This window comes from Strix uralensis, chromosome 3 (assembly GCF_047716275.1).
Source record: "Strix uralensis isolate ZFMK-TIS-50842 chromosome 3, bStrUra1, whole genome shotgun sequence".
Lineage (NCBI taxonomy): Eukaryota > Metazoa > Chordata > Aves > Strigiformes > Strigidae > Strix > Strix uralensis.
This window is the reverse complement of record NC_133974.1, coordinates 125,101,863-125,127,638: the sequence shown is the minus strand read 5'-3', so window position 1 is coordinate 125,127,638 and position 25,776 is coordinate 125,101,863. Positions and strand designations below refer to the sequence as shown.

General features: G+C 39.9%; 1 protein-coding gene across 4 annotated transcripts in view; it reads left to right on the top strand.

Annotated features, from left to right (window-relative positions):
• The window catches only part of WDPCP (WD repeat containing planar cell polarity effector), a 157,312-nt gene that overhangs the window by 109,639 nt on the left and 21,897 nt on the right, over positions 1 to 25,776 (top strand). For all 4 annotated transcript variants that reach the window (XM_074864905.1, XM_074864906.1, XM_074864907.1 and 1 more), the window contains 2 exons: positions 258 to 321; positions 6,123 to 6,225. In XM_074864905.1, the coding sequence (XP_074721006.1) occupies positions 258 to 321; positions 6,123 to 6,225 (167 nt within the window). The remainder of the gene's footprint in view (positions 1 to 257; positions 322 to 6,122; positions 6,226 to 25,776) is intronic.

Below are 25,776 nucleotides of genomic sequence, written 5' to 3'. Positions count from 1 at the left end.
TACCTTCAGCTCCCTCAATTAGTTCAACTAGATCTGATGGGACTCAACACTGAACATAACACTTGATGAAGAAGTTTATGAGTAGTCACTGTCCTACCTCATAGTTCTGCAATCTGAGTATGAGCGTATCAAGTTTCCCTAATAAAGCTTTAGCAGCACTTTTGATGAGAATTGAAAAACTTCGTCTGGCCATTAACAAAACCTGATGCAGCTCTTAAATTATTCTCTGCAAGTGACATGTTTCCTTTTTCTTGCAGGTATCAGAGATTTGAAAAAGCATTTCTTCTAGCTGTTGACATAGGTGCTCGGGACCTGTTTATGGTGAGTCATTTCTGGAGACAGAGGCTGTTATCAGGATGTCAGTTGTCAGCTTTTGTCCACGTTAAAATGGATCCATGTCATTTGGAGCCTTAGACACGTACTGAAGACAGAACTATTCTACCTGGTTTGCCCTTTGCCATCACAAAACTCATCAATAGGAGTTGAGTATCTTTAGAGTCATTGACATTTTCCCTAGCACGGCCTAAAGGCTATTCTTTATTTTCCAGGAATTAATGTATATGTTTTTGAACTTTCGCCTTCTTCATCTGTCCTGATGTGGGTGAATGTCATCTTTCACTCTAATAAGCTTATACGTTTCTAATCCATTCCTTTAAGAAGTACAACTGCTGAGTTCTGGACACAAGAGCTGGCCATATCCTGGGGATCCTGAATGCTCTTAGTTTGTCTCTTAGGGTTTTGTGAAAAGTGACAAATTATGAACGCTTCTACAGGTACTTTTAAAACAACAAAGCTCAGCAGCATCAACACAAGGGTTTTTACATTTCATGCACTCTCTGCCCCCTCCCATTTAATTAGCTACAAAAGTAAAATTAACCAGCTCTTAAAAGGTCCTCTGTGTGAGCTCTGCAGGAGGCTCTTGTTTTATAAGATCTTGCACCACAATGTCACAGTGAGGTCAGATGGACAAAGCCAATCGTGCTTTCCTAGTCTCTCAGCATGTTGCTGCTCCACAGCTGATTTCATTGTTTTCAAAGAAACAATAGGAGAGGGGCTTGTTGAAAAAAAGGCCCTTTGAACGATTCGTTTGCTTGACTCTTTTGCATAATGAAGACATTCTGTTGTTTAAATTAAGCTTTGACACTAGATGTTAATATCATTTATCCCATTAAGTCACTTGCCCTGCTAGTTCAATCTTGATATTTAAATTGTATGTTAAATTACACAATTAAATCCTGCTTTTATGGGTTATGAAAATTCCCTTCTAATTATATAAAAAGTTGTGTGAACCTTTTGATGTTTTTTTCACAGCTCTAATCATCTGGCTTGTTCCATCTAATTAGAAAGATGTGAATACTGCGATAAACTTTTCTAAGTATGCATCAAAAGAATGTGGTGGAAATGTCAGACTTTTAGGAAATTCATTACATGTTTTATGTTTACTCTCCTCGATTTTTCCTCTTTTTAGCTCATCTTTTTCCTTTTTTTATTTAATGTAATTTCTTCAGTACAAATTTTATACCTAATCAAGCTAAGCACTGCTGCAGCCACGTATACAATGCAGACTGTAACATGTCCGTGGCAGGTTACAGCTTTTTGTCGGAGGCTCGCCCACCATACAGATAATAAATTCTCTCTGAGTAATGTCAGCAATTCTGGCAGAACAAATGACCCAGCATTTGGCCTGTCATCTCAAGGGCCCTCTGTCGTATGGCTGAGAGCATTTCCTATATGATCTTTTTCCTTCCCTCCTCTGACAGGAGGACTGAGGGAGCACCTCTGTCGCAGGGTGAGAAACACCAGTATTGGGTCAAGAGATGGGTCCAAAGCTGCTAACAAGAGGGAGGGACTGTCAGTACCTGGCACCACAAGTGGTAACATGTCCTCCTTTCAACAGAAAGGTTCTCCAACTTTCAAGAGGAGTTTCTGTGTTCACCGAGAAATTAGTTCCATCCTTTCCTACTCTTCTTTGTTTTCCCTTTCCTCTCTCAACACCTACTCTCCATTTCTCATCTCACCAATGCTCTTAAACATAAATATATATTTCCACATGGTTCCTGATGGCTTACATTACTGTGAGATCAAAACCAGTTCTATATTGTCCTTGTTCTGCTTGCATTACCTTTGAGATTCCTCATAGTTTTCCCTAAAGTATGCAATAAGAAGCACATACACCTGCATCTTTGAATCCTCTGTTAACTCTCTGCCTCCTCTGGGGAAATGTCCTTTTGCTAATTCATCTCCTAAGTAAGGTACTAATGAACAAACTTTACAATAAGCTAACAATGGCACTGCTGCAAGACTACTAAGTACAGGACTCAAGAAGTTTAAAGGTGCATAGGTCATAAAAAGTATTTATTTGTGCCACGGTGATTGCTAGGGAATTGGGCTTCATTGCACTAAATACTGAGAATTAGATGATCTGTTCCCTGGAAGCTTACAGTCCTCCTAGGTATTAGTATAACAATACTATTGCTAAGCAAGGTTTGTGCATCCTTCACTTCTGCTTAACACTGAATAATTTGTATATATTGTTTATATAGGTCAAAATGCAATTAATAACATACAACTTGACTTTACCTGTATTTAAAGCATTTATAATTATGTGCAGTACGAATAACTAATATATAGGTCAATTATTTGTACTGTTGTTTTACAGACCAACCAAATCCATTTATAAAACCTCAGATGGCTCTAGGAGTCATGCCACCTTATTCCCAGTCAATTTAATGGGATTTCAAGAAGAAATAGTAGACTAAAGAAAGATATCTGATGACATAAGTGAAGTGAGAAAGAAAAAATCTATTTATTAAAGGGGAACAGAGAAGGAACAAAAGAGGAAAGGATAGAGAGCAGCAGATACAGCAGAGGCTGAGGAGGATCCAAACGTTGAATACCCATCTTCTGAGACTTCTAAGGAAATGTCGTGTGTCTTGGAGAATTTATCCTGAGCATCTCTTTCACCAAACAGGGCTCTGCAGCAATCCTGTTATTTGTTTTGAGATTGCAAAGAAGTTTGAGAGAATGCTATATGAGAGTTAATTTCTTTCATAGAAATGAAAAAGAAAAAAAAAAAGGCTTAAAAGTTAGTCCTGTAGCTATAGCGTCACTAGTATGATGCCATAGCAAGACATATATGCACTGCTGTGTCTCTTCATAAGCTTTACCCTCACGTCACATCTAAGTCCGTCAATTATTATCATCTCCTACAAAGTTCAATAAAAAAATAAAACTGAAAAGGACATAATATCATGAACAACAGCTACATTTATTGGACAGTGACTGATCCAATCTGTGACAGAAAAGATCAAGCAATAGAAGGGTTGTTAGCTTGAAATCCTTTTGTAGTATGCTCCAGCTCTCAGCTGCTGAAAATTCAAAAGGCCATCCCACGTACCAAAGGTAGCAAAAAAATGCAAGGAAAAGACACTTTAATAAAACTGTCAGATCTTGGGTGATACACTGATGAGGAAAGTGCATGTTTCGAAGAAACGTTGGAATTTTGCCCAGAAATATCCTATAGACAAATGCACATCAGTGTTTCAAATGACTTCTGCTCACTGAGGGCCAGCTCTGTGAGTCACAAAGATGAGGGTAAAAAGGAAGTAGTCCAAAAAGTAATCAAACTGTTAAATGATAAAATATAACCCTTTCAGCAAACTCCTGATAAGCAGCTGGAAATTGTTTTTATTGTCACCATTGTTTTTGAAAGGGACGTGATCTTTGGACTGATAAATTCATAGATAATTGTGTGAATAAGGTCTGTAATGAATATTCAGCTAATTTAATTCTTTTTTTTTTTCTGTCATTCTTTAAGGCACCCTCTAATCCAGTGTTTCTTCTTTCTCTTTTATTTATTTTCTAGTTTTATTCTTCTCAGAGAGTTATAAATTCTTAGGAAATCCAATTTTGCTGGCTTATTTGAATGAGGAACACCTAAATTTGATCTGAAATTGTCTAATTAGGAGTTTTTATATCTGTAATCTTTTCTTTCTAAAGCTTATTTAGAGATAGAGAGAAGAGCTACTCTTTTTTTTTTAATTCTTTATGACAGCAACTTGAGGAACCATGAAGAAAGCCACTTATCAGCCTACTGCTATATCTTTATTTCTTCCAAGGCTCCTGTTAGGGATGGATATGTAGCATCTCTACATTTCTTTACTCAAAACAGAAAACATGGGCAAATACAAGATCTGAAAGTAACAGATGTTTTGATACACACAGCATGTACAGCCTCTTAACTGAAAGAACCTTGTCATTTTCTGCAGTTGTTTCCATCCCCTCACCAAGTTTATTATTTAAAATTGCATTGAAGGGTACAATACTTCTCTTAAACTACAAAAAGACAGTCATTAAGCATAGTCAGAATGCATTTTAAATTAGCGAACACAATCTGCCTATACATTCAAATCTTTGTAAGTTCAGACTTGTTCAAGAGCCCTTAGGTTTTCTATTGTTACCTAAATAAGCTGACAATATCTACTGTTTAATCTTCATAGAAATCATACCTTGCTACTCAGGCCCCTTTTCTCCTGACAACCGTGTTAGACCTACAGAGAGAGGAAGTACAGAGTTCGCAACGAGTTCGTAACTCATTGCTTTGCTCCAAGACACTTGCACATTTTTTAAGTCACACCTGTGTTTCTAATTACAGAATGTTGCCATCTCCTGCAGACTGTTTGGATTTTCCAAGTCAATACCAGGTTTTCTTGCCTAACAGTCTCAGTTTTGCTAACGTTCTCAGTTTGCTTCTTATTTTTTAAATATTATTGTTATTATTGTTATTGTTGTTGTTGTTATTAAATGAATGGATAATAAAAGCAGCATCTTTTTCTCCTAACACTATTACTTTCACTTTTTAAATCTAGCTTCTCTTTCTAGAAGGTCACTTTTTCCTGTAAGAGTTCCTGTCATATTGATGAAAGTGGCAGTAAATTCACACTGAGAAGGACAGTTTCACCTGAAATCTTCTGCATTAATGAGAATATAGTTGCTTTTATGGTATGCAGAGGTCAACATTTCCAGCAAATACTCCTTTTCTCTTTAAATTCCTGCATGCAGATAGATTACAGAACAATGGCCAGAAATTACTTAAATCTTTGGATACCAAATGGCATCTTCAGCAAGGAAGTGGGGAAGAAAAACTTTGCCAACTGTTCTTGGGTTTCCCTCACTTCATATGTCTCAGTTCATGCACAGAGCAGCCTGTGGCCATGACACCAAAGGAGAAGGGGGTTAATTGTCCTTTATTAATGGTCAAGGATGAAACTTTACTTCAAGGGCCAAAACCAAGGCCAGTGAAGCTGTAATTTGTCAGCGGGAATACATTCTCCCACAAATTGTACTGTATGTAGTACAGGTGGTTTCCACCTCAAAGGTTAACTCACAATAAAAAGCCTTGCAGTTCAGCATGTAATGATACACCTCTGCTGCAGCCCTCTGATTTTTAACCCTAGATTAAGGACTAGATCCAGAGTATCGGCAACTCTTCATGCTAGGCAACAGCATTTTTGGAAAGCCCCTTGTGGTCCAAGAGTGACTCAGGGATCATGTAACCTCTGTGGGTGTTAAAACCATTGAGCAACCGTTGTTGCTCTTATTACCACACAAGGAGGGCCACCATCACTTTACTCAAAGAACAGTAAGTGTAACATGACAACCTCCAAACAAAAACTAGTCCCGGAAGATCTTTACCCCAAAACTCATGTACTAGGTGGAAACCTTAACACGCTTCAAATAGGTGCTGTCAGCCAGAAGAGTTCCCGTACTTCAGATCTGGTTTACACAGAGCCACCTCCTATCAACCGTCTTTTTATTCATGTTACACCAACAGAAGCTACCTTAAAAGCAGACAGATTGGTTTCTTTCATACACTAAGTCAATGGCTTCACTTTTATCAGTGCATGATTGGTCAGTGTTTTATTCATTGCTGCATTCAACAGCACAAGTAAGATAATACATTTGCATTGGGAGGGAATTAAAATGTAATGGTAAGTTCATCAGTTCCATCTGTGTTTGTGATCTAAATAATAAAAGAGCCTCTTTCTTTCAAAATCCCTTTTGTTACTCCTATGAGATTCATTTTAGATTAATCTTTTTTTTTTTCTCTTTTATTTCCAAAGGACATCCATTACCTTGCACTAGATAAGGGTGAATTGGCACTAGCTGAAGTGGCAAAGAAAAAGGCTAATGACATTGATGCAGAATCAATAACTACTAGAATTGGTAAGAATTAATGGTGTTTAAAAAGCCCTTTTTGTTTTAATCAATACTTGTCCTGTACAACACCGTGTTATATTTGTAAGGGGGTTATTGTTTCGATTGCGTTGTTTTCTTTGAAAGCGAGACAGTATTTTTATTCATAACTAAAGAGGGAGGCTTATAAAAACATAGCTTTGCCTTTCAGTTCCCACGTGAGGATTGTGTCAATGCAATAGATACAAAGCAAAAAGGAATTATACTATGGCTATGTAGAAAAGTTCAGGCTATACAGACTGAACTGAGTGCAAGAGGTAAGGGACTGAATCTGAAAATCTTTGTTACTGTGTTCAATGTTAAAGGCCAGGTATGGCAATCTCATTCACTTCTAAATATTTGCTCGTGCACACTGTTCCAATAACTGGAGTCACATCCTGAATCCTTTGGCAGCATTTGGTTGAAACATTTACTCATGTGAACAGAGGCTCAGATCCTGGCTTTAAAGTAACAGCTTTGCACGCAGTGGGATTCTTGCCGTTCCATAAGGAATATCGATGCAAAAATTGCAGGGTTGGACTAATAGCTCAAACACAGACAACTTTTCAGGCACGGAAACTCATACCTCATTCACTTTCTCCTTGTGTTTCCTGTGAATTGTCATGAAGAGATGTATTCAAATACATGGATCGTTCTGATTTTGGGCCTATAGCACAAATGAAGCAGAAGGGGTCTAAGTCCAGGTAGCTGACTTTCAGCAGAGGGAAGGTAGACAAAGGGGAAAAAAAGAACACAGAATATTTGTATAAAATATGCACAGTGCTGTTTTGCTTATTCTACTGCATCTTAGAGGAATATTAGAGGAAACCACTTGTCCTTGTCCCATACCAAGAAGTCGAATACAATTAAAACTCAGAAGGAGTCACAAAACCTTTGAGATCTTGGGTAACACAGGATTCTTTTAGAACTGTACATCTTGGTGTTTACCCAGAGCGTACAAGCAAATGCCATTCAAATATATAGAAATGAAGAGAAGTGGTATATGCGTTTATGTGGCTTTTTCTATATATTGTATAAATCCATGACTTTCAAGGCTGTGCAATACAGTATCACCTTCTTCCCTCTCCAGCAGAGGAGAAATCAAGCAGTGCCTGTCCTGAACTCTTTTCTTCAGAGTCTTTCATTTTCAAGCTTAAGTCACTTTGAGCGTTTTTTGCACCATAACTGGGCCTTTGGGCAAGCCCTTTCACCACTAGAATTGTCAAAACTGACATTTGTTTAGGTCATCTGTTACTGGGCACTCTTTAAAGTGTACAGTTACATCTCCTTTGCTTTCTCTTCTCTTACTTCTTAGGTAGTTGTCCTCTGCACCTAATACAACTAAGATACCAAAGACTTGTATCTGTTCATTATCTATTCTCTTACACTTAATCCTGAAAATTTAAACCTTAATCTGTGTCTTCATTTAATTCCTTGAAAACTAGTGCTGTTACTAGATTTTTGAAGTTAGTCAATTTTTAAGTTTACTGAGAGCTTTATATATAGTATTATAGACATACATGCAAAGGGAGGAATAGGGAAGAAGTGTGAAGTGATCACAAATTCCTTACTTGCATATCAGATATAATACACGTTACTACAGTTATAAATGTGCAGGCACACAGTCTTCCCCTCCTTCAGAACAGTCCTATAGTTACCTCTGTAATGCCCCATAAGCATAAATTATTAAAGTCGTTTTATATGATAAAGTCTTTAAAATGTTCTCATTTGCTGAATAATTAACTATCAGAATGATTTAAAGTACTTTTCAATGCCCCTGGGACAAACTGTCACTGAGATTCAGTCTATAAACAGTAATGAATTTGCATCCATTTCATTTTATATGAAAATAAACAGGAATCTCCCATGAGTTCGTTTCACTGCAGATTGGATCTCATCTTAAACATGTGAAATCTCAGCCACAGGTTTTGTTTTATTACACTTTAATTCAAAGCCCTTTCTTGATGATGTTTTTATTTCATAAACTGTTGTTAGCAAAAAAGGTGTCATGAGTCATGAACTTTGTGGACCCAGTGAAAACAAAAGATAACAAGTGCTTTATATGTAAAATACTATATTTATCTAATATTTTGAGAGGGGGAGAAAAACTCATGCCAGAGCCAGAAGTTTTAAAATGAAGTTTCAAACAAGTCTCTGTCCCCTAACCATCCCCTAAACCCAGTCCTCTTCATCTAGTCCCTCCTCTCTGGGGCTTTCAGCCACTCAGTTCACCAATGGTCACACTTCCCAGATCAAACCTAGATCTTGGGCACCTACTTCAGGCTTCTACAAGAAGGCAGCAACCTAAGCAAACAGGCAGCAAGGTGCAATCAGTGCTATTGATCCCAAGTTATACTGAACCCCTCCCTAGATAGTATCTGGCCTCTCTACAGCATATTTCATATATATGTTGCAGTATAATATTTGGTCCTAAATAGTACAAATGTGAGCTGTTCTCATATATCAGCATCTAATGATGTTTCCTGAGCTAGCCCATCCCCAAAACTCAGCTCAACACTACTTGAAAATAACATGAGTCAGTGCTCCTGGCTGATTCCCAAGCCCTTGAGAATGCTCCATCTTGCCCCAGATATATTTAATTTGTCAAGATATTTTTGTGTACAGGGCTCACTTCAAACATAATATATTTCAAACTCAGACTTTTGGAAAAGTTTCAAGCTCCTACAAATAATGTAGAACTACAATATAATTTCAGCTGAAATTTATAAATGTCATCCAGAGTTCTATAATCGTTAGTAGATTCCTCAGATATATCAAGATTTGTATCAACGCGAACTAAAAATAGATTGATTATTTTATAACTTTTTGAATTTTAGCTCTTCTCAGTTCATCACATGATTATGGTTTGCTATACACCGTTTTGAAGAAGCCGCCCTCAAAGCTAAGAATGTCTGGGTACATGTGGTAAAAACACCTGTAGACCTTCAGAGCATAGTAGTTTGGTGAGAATATTGCGAAGCAAGATGAAGCGTCAAGTGAGTTTGCTGCTATTCCCTGCTATGGTTTTGGCAGAATCAGATATTTTGTTCAACTGATTAAAATCTTTTAAGGAAAATTACAAGATTTTGTGTTTGACAGCTTGTGGAAATGCATCTTGAGGCATGAGAAGATTGAAGTAATGGTACCGTACATCTCAGAAACTGCATTAGCTGTCTTCTCTTTCCCCACTCCCATTTGATCCACAGACCAGTGCCCATAGATATTGTAGTTTCCTCTGCCAAAGATTTTCTGTTGAGGTATTTCTGTAGTAGATCTACAAGTTCCTTAACGAGGTCAGGGAGTTCTCATTTAGCCTGGCCTAAAATGTGTGCTCTGCACCTCATTTCACTTGATGAAAACAGAGAGGACTTTCTTCAATATTGACTATATTTGCAGGTTACTAATAAATTCTGTTTATGGGTGTAATCTTGCATATACACTCCTGGAACAATATTGTCCGTGGTGGAAGAGCGCGTCTGTTCAGTGCTGCAAACTGTAGGTTGCTAATGTAAAACTCAAGTTGCAAAGAATAGACATGGCACAGCCTGTTAAGAAATGCCATAACTAATAATGATCACAGAGGTGAAGAACTCAGCCTTTCAGACATCATTGCTCAATGAATATCCGACGAAGAGCATATGTAGTCAGTGTCAGAAAGTTTCCCAAGGCCAACTTCCAACAAATTGCATTAGGGCCTAGAAAGATGATTTTAACCTTCAAATCAATAGCTTTCACCCAAAAGGGATTCATGTTATGACAAGACAGATAACTGCTGCATAACTGAAAGGCAACTTGGGAAACCTTGTATTTCTACTTAAAATTAAATTCAGAATATTAGTAAGACTAATGTTTAGGAAACATTTCTAACAGAGGTATCTTTGAAACGTTGAGATAACTGCATTGTTCTGAAATGCTAGATGGGACTAACATTTTGGTGGTTCAGTAATGTTTCATGAAAGCACTTGAGGTTTTTCCACTTCAAATAGAATTTTGAAACATTTCTGGAAATAGTTCATAATGTTTGCAAGTGGGATAGGGAATCTTATAAATTCTTACAGAGACTGAGGTCTAGTTTCTCTCACTGTTCATAAAATGACATTCAAAATGTAGGGGCCCTAAATGTTTCACCTTACTGGCAAGGAGTGGCACCAGTTTGAACCTTAAGTGGAGAATTTATTCATTTCTTCTTAGTTCTGTGGTAGTATTTTACACTGAATGGCTTATATGTTCTTAGTGATAGTTAATAGACACATGCTATAGTGTTTTGTCTTCCATACAGTGTGTCTGAGATACCAGTCTGATCTTGCATACAGTCACTTATAATTTACTCAGATCTTCCCCTATTCCTAACAGTCCTGGTGATCCTGATTGGGTTTCAAGACCATGTTTAGAATTGTCCCCCTGTTTTTGTAACCTTGTCTGGCCATGCATTAACTTAGTTGATAACATATGTTCCTCTTCTGATCCATAGTGACTCCGTTCATCTATCAAGTGATAAACTTCTTCCTCATGTACCTTCTCTGACACCGAGGACAAAGCCTTCTTCGTTTCCTACTCTTCCTTGGCACACACATCTTTTCTCTTGCTGTCAAGTTTCAAGCTAACTGAGAATCTTAGCCCTTTATTTCATGGCATGATTTTTATTTCACTGCGTAACATGTCTGTGGCATGCTTAAAAGCTATTATCCAAGACACAGATGAACTGTGATCTGGAAAGACTCAGGGAACACCTGTTTCTGCTACAGTTTTTTGGAGCTCTGCTCCCTTCAGTGTAAGTGTTAGATCTCCTATTTATTTATTTAGATTTTCAGTTTAAGTCAATCAAAACCTCTCGAATCAAATCCTTTGCTTTTATTTTTTCTAATAATGTGACTTTTTCCCCAGAGAGCCGGAGAACATTTTTAATGAAAAATGGTTTTTAAGTATGATTGGCAGTTAACCTATGGCAAGAAATTAGTTTCCACAAGCACTTTTTTAATTTTGTGCCACACAAGATGAATGTCTTTGAAGATCCATGGTAATTTGAAATTATTTAACTGTGCTCACGTGTACACTCTCTTGCACATATCAAGCCACACACAGCATTTGATACAGAGCCACTAAACACAATGAAAAGATTTCTACCATTTTCAGTGGGCTTTGAATGGAGATTTTAGCAGGTAACAAGCTCATGTGTAGGCCTGGCATTACCAGAACTCCTGCCCTCTACAAAAGAAATGACAAAGAACCTGGTCTGGAAGGATGCTCTACTTGATGTAGACTGCTTGAGTCCCCTGGTTTCAAGAGTGGCTAGTGGCATCCAGCACTCATGGCATGGAAGCCTATTGCAGTGGTAGTTCTGAATTCACAGCCTAGCATACCTACCTCACGGGGAGTGTAACAATATGTTCCCATATAACTAAGCGGATTTGCTGAATCTTCTTCTTTATTCTGATGTTTAACTTTTGTCAATTACATTTTTAATTTTCCAACTCGTAGTGAGGATTTTACTCTTATCAAGAGGTTATAGGCACTAATTGCTCCCCTCCTTGTGTTCTTTTCGAGAAGTGGAGTTGTTTGTTTTACTTAAGGTCTATAGTAATGCCAAACTGTTTTTGGCTCCACCTCATCTCACCTCTCCACTTGCTTGTGTCATGATGTCAGTTTTGATCTATACCTTCCCACTGCTAGACAGCTTTGCCTAAAGACATAATCCTCAGCCCCTAATAATTATAAGTACATCAAAGGCTAGCTGGTTTGCTTAGCTGCAGAGGTCTACACAAAGATCTGTGTATCTTCACTTGAAAGAGATTTATAGTTTTGTGTCAAGCTTTAGAATAATCATGGCATTCCATTTTTTTCCCTTCTTTATTGTGACATATTCTTGCTCACTACAGAACCTGATTTAAAAAACAACACTATATGCCTGAAATGAAGACACTATTCTCCTTAATATTTTAATTTTAATGATCCTCATATTTTGTAATATCTGTCAGCAGTAAAATTATGCCCTATTTAGTATGAAGAAGTCTTACCAAGAAGCCATAGATTAACCATTTTTTGCCTTCATTTTAAATGACGTGTTGAGTAGAAAAAAGAAAAATTACCAACTGGAAGAGCCAGCTTTAGGAACTCATTTTTTTGTACCTATAGCCACATACTATGACTGGTTTATAAACAAAAAAATTACAGTATTTCCAAATTCTGAAATTTGAAAGGAGTTGTCTATGTCTGATCTGTATTTATTCTACTAACAATTAGGTTATTGCAAGATATGTGAGGTCTTTCATCTCAGATCTTTTCAGTATATTTCCATCTTATCCCTATAACCTCCAGCAAAGTTGATGCACATAGACAGTAGAGAATGGATGACACTAATTACCAAGTAAACAACTTATTTTCCGTGGCAACATATCAAGAAGTTACAAAAGTGAAAAAAATTCGCAGAGATATTCCTTGGGTGAGGATGTTACATGATAAGGAATAGTTAAGCATAAAAGATCTCAAAGGGATGCCCATGGCATGACATTGAATTAAAGAGAAGCAAGTCAGTACTCGAGTATCCATTGACATTATAGCTAGGAATTTAAGTAGGAATTTGACTTCTCAGCACTGACTCCATAGACTGAAGTCAATTTAAATAAAAAGCACACATAGTTAAAATAACTGTTGAAACAAACTATCAAAGAAATTGATGCATGGAAAGTGTCTTTGCATGGAGACTAAATGAATACCCTTCTGGGAAATGGGTTTTAGCCAAATACAATTTATGCATTAGTCAAACACAAGTTTTTCTGGCTCGGTGTAGGATACCTGGATGAAATTTAATGGCCTCTAATTTACTGTAGGTCAATCTAGATGATTTACACTATATTATAGTATAATATTCATATGTTCTGGATTCCAGTCTTGCCTACAGCTCTGTGAAAAAGCCCCTGGTAAATCTCCCATTAGCTTCAAAAGGCCCACATGTAGGCTAAAAGACTGCAGTTAAAAGCCACATAATGTATATTCACACATCTCGTAGTATGCACGTGTGTGTGTGTACATAAGTGGGTGTTATATTTACACATACACAGCCAAAATCTGGCCAGTCATAAAAATAGCTCCAAATCTGAACACAAGCACTAGATTAATTATTACGTATTTATATTTTGCTTCGTGACATCAGCAGCCACAGAATCTGATGCTACTTTTTTTCTGAAAGAACAAGAAATAATCACAGCAGGAGGTGCTTTCATAATTGCTGTAGCTGGCCGAGAGCTGCGTATCTGTATGTTCATGGTGTGTCAGAGGCATGTTTGTCTCACACACCCTAGAGCCATCCTTGAGCCTCTAGTTTTCTGATAGGGAATTCGGCAGTTGTGTTTCTGCACACCAAAAAGAGTTGGCAAACACATATTTGCATGGCAGTTGGTATGTGTTTTGTCCTGTTTGTTCTGCACACCATAACGTGATGTGACAGGCTGCAATTCATCACATCAGTGGCATGACAGCAGAGGAATTGGAAAAGAGGTATAATGGTGGGCTGATGTGAGGTGTCAATTTAACATTCAGTTATAGTATTTCAGCATTAAGTCTTTTTATAATGGCCTACTGAAGAATTGCCACGAAATATTCCCCGTGCAGGTGAGTTTTTAGAAGTAGTGATCAGTTATAGCATAGCCAACATGAGGAGAAGGCCGTAGATTCCTGTGCTCAGAAGGACCAACTCTTGTAAATATGAGAATCTTTGCACATCTGGTTTCTGATCAAACAAACAAAAACATTGAAGGACTATTTATTTATTCCCTTCTTTCACTACACTCCCCAGTCACACCACAGGCCCTTAAGTGGGGATACGGTGGAATTGCCCACAGCAAAATCAGAGGCCAAGGCTGTTTTCCTCCAAAGACTCCTGCTCAGGAGACTGCTTGACAGTTCACCCCTGAAAAACTCCTGCAACAAAAACAAAGGTGTTTGATGACCTGATATTAGTTCTTGTTGAATGCTTTCCGTCTAACAAAACCAAGTTCCCTGCTGAAGTCCTGTCTCAGGGCTGGTGACATTCTAGTCAGGATATCACATAGGGACGGGCTCAGTGGGGCCCAAGAGTAAGCTTTGCACCCATCGCTGTTGTCAGTCTTGCACTTTCTAAAGTGCCAAACTTGGCCAGAAGAATTAAAGAAATGGGCTGTTTAAGAAAAAGCGTTGGTGAAAAACTGATCAACAGTGCCTAATACAAGGCAGTAAGTACATCCAGAATTGACTTTTTTCTTCCCTCAATGTACACTCTGTGTTTCATTTCAGCTATTTGAAATATCTTTTCCCTAAATACCCTTCCTGTTGGTTAGTCTGCACTGAGACTTCTTTTTACTTTAAATCTCAGTGCCATGAGACTGCTGCAACTCCTGAACTCATGCAGGAGTAATATCTGCCCTTCAATAATATTCTTCACGGTGTTCAAGATACCAAAAAGTCCTGAATTGTGATAGATTTCAAAGTGTAAAATTCAGTCTTAGAAATAGATTGTGAGGCATCACTGGTTATCTCTGCAACGTTGGTATTATGAAGTAGCAAAATAGTATAATATGATGAAAAGATATCATTCATAATAGCTTATAAGCATGTATGTTGATCATAATTAGTTACTTCCTGCAGGTACACTGCTGGTATCCCACCTTTTCATCTTTATGATAACCAAAGATGCAGCAGCTGCTTGATTTCTGCCTCCTGCCCTCTCAGCCCAGGGCCTGGCTGTAACACCCGCTGTCCCCAGGAGCTCGGGCTCCCCGGCACCTGTGACCTCTGCTCTCTGGGAGGGTACAGCTTCCCCACCTCTCTTGCCCATATTTAAAGTAATCCCTTTCAAATGTATCTGCAGGGTGTGTTTGATGTGAGCACGGAGGCTCGCCATGCCTGACTCCATCAGCCCTGTCTGGATGGTGCTCAGAGCTCAGCCTGACTTCTCGTGAGGAACCAGTGGCAGGAGTTACAAGGACTTTCTTGCTGTCCTTCACCAGTGATGGCTCTGAGCACAGCTTTGAGTCCTTGCATACCACAAGATCAGTAAAAAGTCAGGGTATAGTTCTCACATAAATTAGGCCCCATGGATTAACCACTTAACTGATAGTTTAAAAATTTTCACTGTAAAGAAACATGGAAGACAATATTCTTTCCTGTATAACTGTGTTAAAAACCTACGTGTTACTTCTAGTTCTTTCAAAAGCATAACAGTTTTGTTTCATAACAACTGCTGGCTTATATTTTTTGCTTGATGTAACCTACCTTCTGCTACATCTTACTATGGTAATTCATTTACCTCTGCTAAATTTAGTCATTTCCTTTGCTGATGTTCTTACTGCTGAAAATCCCCCCCAGAGGTATCCATATATGCCTGAAGTGCTCCAGGTGAAGAGCAGATTCTGGGGCCATCCCAGAGACCTTGCAGAATAACCCCAGGACTTGATCTTATGTCCTCTGGAAGGGTTGCTGCTCCTGAACCATCAGGAGCCTTACATGAGCTCACCCTCTGACTGCAGTACATAACCCATGGAAGGAAGGATTTGGGACCTGGTCTAAACTTCTCCTGAATCATCATTTGAAGTTCATTGCTAATTTCACCACGCCTCTGCCTAAATAACACAATTTTTATTAACTAGATGAAAGATTATGGCTATAATTAATTATTTATTTTACTACATAGGATGTATTGCGGCCAAACAAAAACAGCTACAAAGTGCTTACCTTAGGCCCTTGCTTTTAACTGCCAAATGGTGAGATGCTTAGCTCACAGCCACGGATATGGAGCCTGTGTGGGCATAGTCTGCTGCAATGGAAGGCCAGATTGTCCTGCTGACTGTGCTGCTGTGGCCTCTTAGGTGTGTAAGGGAAAGATTAGGACCAGAGCACTGCACCCCAATCACCGTAATAAACAGAATTTTAACAGTAAAACATTCCTCAAAAATTCCTGATTTCCTCAAAAATTCCTGAGAGAAGCACAAGCTTTAGTCAATGCCTTATTTTCATATATTATTGTCAACGACACTGTCCCAACTTATTTTCTTGTGTGTTTGAGAGCTTTGCTGCCCATTCATCAGGATCAGAAACAACACAGCAGGTCAGGGAGTGGATGAAATCAGACCTTTCCAGCCATCACCAACCTACTGGATGACTTTGGCCAGCTCATTTTAGCCTTCAGTGCTGTTGCTTTCCTTTGAGGACTCTGTGAGCTTTCTGTGATGGGCTGCCCATCCTTTCAGCAGCAGCTGAGCCCCCTGTCACAGCCCCTTGTTCGTGTCATGCTAATTCGGCACTGCGCCCTCAGCTTCTCCCTGCTGCTGCTGCGTTTCCAGCACTGCCCTCCCAGAGGTTAACCACACAGTCAGGTGAAGTCCGTTTTCTAAGATTATTTATTTTCTATAATTTGAAGGAATTTTTACAGCATAGGATAAAAACACACCCCTGGGAAATCAGCCATAATATTCTAGTTCATATCTGCCATTAGGTGTCAGTGTGACAACAACCATGATACAAAAAGGCTATTGCGGGGCATGCGGGGATGCCACCCCATCCTAAACTTCTCATTTTCGACTCAGGGAAAATACAGTATGTAACTGAGGGGAAAGAGAACATTGAAGAAAGCAAGAAATACTTTATTTCGGGTTTTTCCATCTCCTGATTGAAGTTATTTACGAACAGATAGGTCTGTTTGCGTTTCATTCAGCGTGTCTCACGTTCCGAGTGCTGCAGTTGTCGAAGAAGTGTAATATTTACAAAACCAGGAAAAGGGCTTCTGCACACATTGGTCTGACACTCTATTTTGGGACAAAAGAAACAGTTAGTAATTTGCAGTCTGCAGGAGGTAAACTGCTTTGCCCATATGCAAATGTTAAATTACTTATGTAAGTTGATGCCTGCTGATGTTGATGTTTATAGACGGGTCCTGCACAAGTTGGTTAAAATACTGTATTAGAAAAACAGCTAAAAGTTCCACTCATTCAGAAGAAAGGGATATAAAACTTAAAAATTAGTTTTAAAGCAACTTTTTGTGTCTGAAATACTACCTGATTTTGGTGTATCAGTGGTATGCATGATGAAGAACTAGTAAAAACATGACATATATTAAGGAGTTTGCAATAGTTATTAAACAAATTTTCAGGCACTTCCCAAAATGAGGTGGCAAAGGCAGCAAACAGTTTTTGATCACATGGGACTTTTGAAAGTTAGTACACTTTTAAAATAAAAATCAATTTTGGGAAAAAAAGTATTTTCAGAAGAAAATTAATGTAAAAAATATTGTCCAGTTACCTCTAGTATTGAGAATACCTCAAGTACTTGTAGGGTAGCATTTTTTTGACTTACTTCTGGAACTGGAAATGTTTTCACCATTAACTTTAATCAGATTTAGATCAGGTCAACATAATGGCTAAATCAGCTTGGCCTTCACCAGGATCAGGGTATCTGTTGTGGATTTGGATTCAGTTTTGCCTTCCTCTTTTCTCGTTTGAGATGGAAGAGATTGTAAGCATTGCTTAAATTTGGTGTTGATGTTGGTTTTTTTTTTTATATTGATAGATTAAATCTTGAGTAGCACCGTGCTGCTGTGATAAGCATCTGAGCGTGCTGGCTTTTCTTTTAGCTACTTCCAGTTTTCTAGTAACTGCATGACACAGGAGCAGTTAGTCCTGAGCATGCACTGCGCAGCCCAGAGTAATCCTAGCCAAGACAAGGATCCTCAGGTACCATCTCTGCTACAATTCCCCAGGTGGGATAGCTGCAGTTCTCTTTATGGGAGCAATGACTTCCATAATTTGGTAGCCCTGCCCCTCTTCAAGTTGGGGGTGGTGAAAGAAAAATCTCATGTGCCAATTTGACCTTGTCTTTAAAATAGATAATTATAGGCATTAGGAATAGAAAAGATGCCTGATTAAAAGGCTCCAGCCACCTGCTAATACAAGATTGCAAAGTAATCCTTGACCATTTTCATATTAAGAGTTGCCACGATGATGTTCTTCCACTCCTTATGCTACTCAGCTTGCCTAGAAAGCTGTCTCCTATACTTTACTTGCATCCTAACTCTCTTTTGTTTTGTACTATTTTAAATAGCAGCGATTAAACCTTTCTTTATATTGGTACTGGTGGGAGCTTGAAAGTTCCTGCTATCCTACGCATCTATTTTGACTTCAGAAATATAAACTGAAGAGCTCCTTATTTTCACATGTGGTTTCAGACCAGGTTCTTCTTCCTGTTTGTGGTACAAAGGGAGCAGATGAAAACCCAGCACTGGCCATCGTAGCTGGCTGTACCCCCTGCTCCCTCAGGGCCCCAGGTAGGTGTAAGTAGAAGCTCCGGGACCAGGCACAACCTGCTTACATTGGCACTCTCACCTAGAGTTAGTTTAGGTGAGTCCAAAGGTAATTTTGCTGATTTTGAAACAAATCATTAGTAAAATAGACTTGAAAGCAGCAGAGAGCTGTAAGCCTGCTTTAAACAGCACCATTCTTGTAGAGAGAAAATTGCTTGAAGCCACTCTTTACAGATCAGAAAGGATTGTGGTGACAGTTTCCCTCCAAGTGATCCCTTCTCCCTGCAGTGGGCTGAGTTCCCACCGGTAGCCTAAACCAGTCCAAAAATGTCCTACAAAACATGAAGTGTGAAGAAGAGTTTCCACCCAAAGTCAGAGAAGAGACAGATCAGTCTGTAAGGACTACAAGCACAAAGTAATAACCAGGTAGATAGTAAACATCTCTGGTGATGCACGTCTGTGAGAGAAGGACTGGTGGTGGCATGTAAGGGAAGAAAAAGATCACTGCGGTAATGCAGGAATGTGGAAAGTTGCTTTGTAAGGGCAAACTTTCCCTATTGAACATTAATTGCTTTCCATGGATACAAAATGCACTTTAAGTGATGAAAGGAGTGGCTGACAAGCAGTGCTGTATTCACCATATATCAGAGAATGCAGACTAGGTTAATTACCTTCTCTTAAAAAAAAAAAACAACTTTTTTTTTTTGAAAAGGTGAGCATCTGTCTGAGACAGAATCTTATCTCCAAACTCCTGTTTACTTCAATGAGAAGAGGAGCAAGAAAGGGAATGAAATGGGGCAGCGAGGGAACTCCGGCAGGAACCACGGTGATTTTTTTTTTCCCCTGGCATCAGGAGTCAGCTCTTTGCATCGCTTCCCATGGACTTTCCTCCTGGTTACCTTGAGAAGCACAAGCAACGCCAGGAGCTGCCCACAGCTCCCTCCGGGGCTCTGAGCTTCCCAAGCAGCGTCCACAGCCGCTGCTCCTGCTGATGGAGTTTATTTAAATAGGCAGGGAGAAAGTATTTGTGTTTGCAGAAGGCAGCATATAGTGTAAACTACCTCCGTGAGGTTTTAAAAAAAAAAACCAACAAACTCTGGTATTCGTGCCACTCTGTAATTGAGGGATACCAGCCAGACAAAGATCTTCCCAGGGAGTGGAAGGAACAGCCTGGGAATGAAAAACCCTCTGTTTCTACAAGGATGCATTTCCCTTTTGAAAGGGTGTACAAAGCGTAGCGTGTCCCGTTTGCAAAGCTTTACATTTTCCCTCTAAATTAGTCTCTTCTAATGGTGAGGGGTGGAAAGGAAAGTGTCAACCCAGCAGTTGGGATTCTCAGATGCCGATATGGTCACATCGGCTTTTAAGACTGTTGGGCACCCGAACCACAGAATGTGCTGGTGGTTATCAGCAAGTCTGTGCAGCAAAGCGTTGGAGCGGGTGAGTGACGGGCCGTAAATGCCTATCAGGGAGGACCTGCCCGTATATCTGCTTCAGTGGCTTTATTAGCCACACCTTTCTTGTAAATTGTAAAGTGTCAGTCAGGGTGCTCCAGAGATGGTTAAAACAAGACATGCTCTAATACCCCAACTTCTTTTATGTCCTAGTGCCTTGAGGTGCATTTAGATAATGCATCCAAGTTTTACCTCATATTGTAGGATTTAGCCAAGAGACATTGAACAGAACGCTGTATAAGTGTCATTAAGAAAGTTTAGCAACACGAAATCAGTATGCACATTGTGTGTGTGTATATGTGTGTGTGCAAACACTCAACTTGCATATATACACATCACAATAAAGTTTTAGACTTTGTAGGTTTAAAATAACTTTTTGGTACCTACTGTGTAGCGTGTTTTCTATACGTTGCACCAGTGCTGCTAATTTTCTATGCAGATACACACACACACACACAGACCCCATAAAAATTGGCCCTCATTTTATGAAAACTTACCCAAGAAATTCCCAACTTAGTATCCTAATTCTTAAAACACAAAAGGTATTATAGAAAGCCAGTATTTTTAAAAGGACTGGAAAAAACACTTAAACATTTTCAGTTTTGGTACATGGAAAGCTAGTTCCTGTTAAACTCTGCAGGTATTAAACTCGTTGGTATCAGAGTAAGTTTAGTCTATACAACCTTTCAGCATGAGTAACTTTTTTTTTTTCCATGAAACCCACTGACTATGAGCACATTGGTCTGGCAGAGGCCAGAAAGCAATACTGTTTTGTAATTTGGGCTTTATTTAAAGATTGTATTCCCATTTTTCCATTATTTGGATTACACAACTAACTGGTCCCAAGTTTCTCTTCATTAAAATAAAAAGGAAAAAAACTTCCTTTTAATAAGTGTGTGCTTCACACTTTCAAACTTCAGTAGCATAGAATTTTTCACTTGATCAGAAAGCTGATTTAATTTGCTGCTAGGTTAAATGTTAAAGGTTTCAGTCTTGTGACCATGAATTCTCAAATTAAATTCAGTGCATTGCTTAAATTTCTAGCTGCGGTGCATTTAGCCTAATTGCTTTGGTAAGTTGGGTGCTTAGTAACTACTACTCTTCTGAATTTTCGTCTTTAAAGGCCAGCAATGAAATAAGCCTGAGGGGCACAGGTGGGCTAGCCTGCTCTTTGGGATTCACCTGTGGGGTCTTTGGATATCTCTTCCAGTCTGACCGCATCCTCAGACCATGTCTGATGAGGCTGTTCTGCTGACAAGGGAGAGCATTTAAACACCTGTAGGTTTTAGCTATTTAAGCCCAAATCAGTTTTGAAGCAACAAGAAAGGCTGAGAAAAATGGTTCAGATTTCAGTCAGTTGTCAACTAAATGTGTGCACTGGGCCTTTAAGTATTTGGCCAGACACATCTGGATTGCTTAGCTTTTGTTTTCACCCTTGGAAAGTCAGCTGGATAATACCCTGTAGCTAAAGTCTATTCTGTGATGCTGTAAGTGGACTAGGCTGGAGGGTGAGAGGAAGAACTAACAAAAAACACAGTTAGATTTATGGATTTGCCAGTTTTTGTGAGCCAAGCTATTTGCGGTCATTTTCAGTTCCTTGCAATGTTAAATATAAAAATCATAGGGACTTAAAATGATCCCAGTGATGCAATCTTTAAGGTGGGGTCTTCTTGGGGACAAGTCGCAATGTAAACACAGGGGTGATGGAAGAAATAGGAGGAAACTTCCACCAACTGCACCCAGCATGGGCAAGCCCCAAGTGTCTAGTTTTTTCCTCTTTGTTTACAGCATTTTTAAGGCTTTGAGTTCTCATGCAACACGTATGTCATTAAATGGCTGATGCCTCTTTGCACACGTTGTTGTGATGGCCTGTGGCAACCTGAATTAATTGTTTCAGTAGTTGATGGTGGTTACTAGTCATAATTATTATAATTTGCATTTATAAAAACATCTTTCATCTAAGGATCTCAAAATGCTTTTGTGCACATTTAATTAAGCTTCACAACATCCTGTGAGGTAAGTGTCAAGAGTGTTGTTATATCCATTTTTTACACAGGTTTCTCCAAGAAAACAAGGTCAGTCTCTAACATGACTGGTATTTGGTTCACATCACACTTGCACAGGACAGAGCAACTAGCACAGCTGCAGGAATTAGGGGTGCTGATCTAGGTCACTTCACATCTCCCACATAGCTCTTGATGCTGCCACGCTGTGTGGACACATGCACTAAGCCACCACAAACAGTCAGAGCAACCTCAGCCCAGATTTCCAGTCTGAGATGGTTTCCCAGGAGCACTCCACCAGCAGAAAGGTCTTGGGAAGAAAAACAGATAAGCACCCTACATGTTGCACAAGATGACATAACCCATCCTGCAAAGATCTATTCTTTCTATAATTTTCTACCTTAACATTTAAGCATCTCTTTGCAGTCTGTGCACAGCAAGACATTTATACTGCAGCCAAAGCCAAGAAACCAGCTGCAAGCAACATAAAGTTACCCTTTATCAGTCACTCGCTTTTTTTAGAAGAGGCTGCACACACTTCATCTCCAGCCCCTACCAGCCTTAGACCAACCTTATGGGCAATCCACACTTCTGAGATCTACTAAATCCTGGACTACCATTTGACTGTGGTATTTAAAAGTGAGGATCAACTCAAGCAAGATAGTCTTGGAACTTGAGGGGACAACAGGAGGAAACAGTTTTCAAAAGCTCATTTCTTTTTCAAACATATGACTATGTTGTTTAAATTGAACCTGGCTCTGTTGATCACCATATTAGCCCTGAGGAAGATAGGTCTAAGTAAGTGTTTGCAAATTGAGTAAGAAGTCCTGGGCCATACCTTCACAAGTTCTTTACCATCCCCATCAATTTATAAGGGCTTGTTTACATGTGGCAATGACCAGATTAGCTATTTTGAAAGAACTCTGCCTGTGGATACACTTATTCCAAAATAAAAGCCACTTTGCTTTTCTAAATTAAGTGGGTTTACAGGTAGATTATGATTATTCTGAATAACATGAGAAAGAAAGTAATTTCATTCCTAAGTAGACCATTCAGCAAGAATATTCTGAAACAAGCTGTCTGGCTAATTTCTCATGTTGGTGCTTTTTAAAGCACTGACACAGTCGCACAGTCATCAACAACCAATTTTGTTTTCAGTGCATCCTTTTCCTGGAGAGGGTGTGCCAATGCAAGGCGAGGGTCAAGGTGCCTTTGTCAAAGGTCTTGCATACTTTTCTGTCTTTACCTGACATTATTTCTGCTTAACGTAACAGCATGAAATAATTTCTGAAAACATTCCTGCTTTTTCTAACACCAAAAAGCACTGCTGGAGCACAAATGCAATAGACTTCAGTGTGTCCTTCTCTACTCATAGGAGATGCCAGTACCAGCAGAGGCTTTATCCTGGCTTCTTTGGAGGAGCCCAGGGAAAGTCAGTCCTGCTCCCCAACTTAAGCATGTCTGGAGTGTCCTTCAGGGATGGTATTGCTCATCCCTGATTCTTTTCAGTTCCCCTGAGTCAATGTAGAGGATTTATTCTGGTTCACATTTCTCTTGTGGGGGAAGGAACACCTGGCAGCCAGAGGAGAAGGTTTGACATGAGAACATTTATCATTTCATTTTACCTGATGCTGCCTACTTCGCTTTCAGCAGAAATAGAGGACAGTCCTTGGACTAAGCCTACATTTTTATGGAAGCTTTCTTCTGCTTTTCCTCTCCTCCAAACTTGTTCATGTCTACTGCTGTGCAGTAGAGAAAAATGCGGTAGTGACCTGGGACTTGGGAGAATACAGTGCCATAGGAATCACAGCATCAGACCCACAGAGGCGCTTTTTTCTTATGGCTACCAGAAAACCTTCAACAACTTTAAATCAGTACTTTTGGGGTTTGTTTCTTTTTTTGGAAGGGGGGAGGTAAAAATCCTGCTTGTGTTATCTCATGTTGCAGAAATGGAGACTTGATGGGTATTATATTATCCTTTTTGGACCTTAATCACTCCCAAAGATTCAAGATGAACTCTGCCTGCCCAGGCACCAGAGTCAGTGCCCCAGGGAATTTCTTCATATCTAAGGGATATGCAGGATGTGTACTTGCATGCCCTTGCTGCCTCTCAGCTCCAGCTTTACATGCAGTTTTTCTTTAGGAACCTGTACCTCCAGTATTGCAATATCTTTTTCAGTCTCTGTCATCAAGAGTTTAAATACAGTTCAGATCAGTGTTAGTGGCCCAGCTCCAAACAAGGAGAATTGCTGCAATTCGTTATCTTGACAAATTAACTGGTCTGAGGCAATTCCTTTCTGAGAGAGATACAATTAGCTAACTCTTGAACTCTAGCCTTGCTCCAGTACTACGACATAGTTATGCACCTGCTCAAAAAGTGTTGATACTACGACTAAGACTTTCCCACCTGTAAGTGTAATTCCTGTGTTAAGAGCCTTAGTGTTACGCAGCCGTGCCTTGCTGTCCTTGTGCTGCTCTTGTACCCCGCTGTAGCGTGGGATGACGGTGCAGACCTCTGACCCCAGCTGATTTAAAACAAAGGCTGTCTGAAGACCAAGGTGGTCTTATTGTGTAGCCTCTAGGGGGGGGTCAGTGCTGGAAACACAGGGTCCTTGTCACAAAACCACCTGGCACAGAGAGTGTTATATCAGCAAGACACATCACCAGTTGTCCCATCCTCTGTTTTGAGTACGGCTTCCTGGTCCAGTAGAAAAAGGAGGCTTTCCTACCCCCAATCCACTGCATAGAAAACGGTAGCCCATGCAAACCCAAAACAGAATTTCTTTGGAAAAGGAAGCATCCTTCTAATGGGGATTATTATTCCCTGGGATTTAGACAGGAGTTTTTAGTAGCAGTCCCTCAGTCTTTATATACATGATAAAAACGAGGTTGCCATCAGGTACAGTATTCCCCTCCTGCCGTGGACAGGAGCTGATGCTCCAGGGAAGACAGGGTGCCCTGGTTTCCCTCACCTCCTGGCCTGGAGGAGAGGCTCCCTTCTGCCTCTTTCTACGAAGCAATGAAAATACATCCACAGCTACACATTGTTCTTCCAACCCAATGTGGGCAGATGCCCTTCTCATCCATTTCCCTGTGGAAAGCAACTCCTTCTGCCCCTCAGCCATAGCTCACCTGTGGGCATCATCTTCCCTTGCTCAAGAGCTCCCAGATGCTAAAAGATATCCCTTAACCATTCATCCAAACCATTCCCTTTTGGAAACTCTGTTTCGGATAAAGCTGTCCTGCAGAAGGCTTGTGTTTGCCTAGAGCTTCTTGGTATGGACTTGGTGGCTGAGTTTCCTTGAGCTCCTCTTTGAACTCCAAGCCTTCAGCATCCAAAACATTTAACCCTCAATTTATTTTCTGCTTTATCAGTTTGGCCAGCTTCCGTCTGGCAGCATTTATTTGCAGGCTTCCATTCTGCATCTTGTGTTTGCAGATGTATTTCTTTTTCAATTAACCCCCTGAAATGGTTTTCTTCTCCCCTGAGCCTACCTGCCTCCGGTCTGGCCGGCACATCTCCCTGCTCTGGATGCCTGGAGGGTGGAAGCCGGGAGCGGAGACGCTTGGTCCTTGGGCTGGAAGTGCCAAGCAGAGGGTGTGCCCTGTACACGGGCGTCACGAAGAGCAGCTGAAGGAACACGCAAGTTCGGCAGTGCCTGCTTTGCCCGTTGTGGGTTGGGGCTTGCAATGCCGGAGGCGCTTTTGCCTCTGTGGAGTCTCTAGAGCATCACTTAAGAATAATCAGGTCTTCCCTGAATGCTTTTACCGAGATGCTCTGGAGCACACACCCACATTTCCACCGCTGCAGCCTTCACCC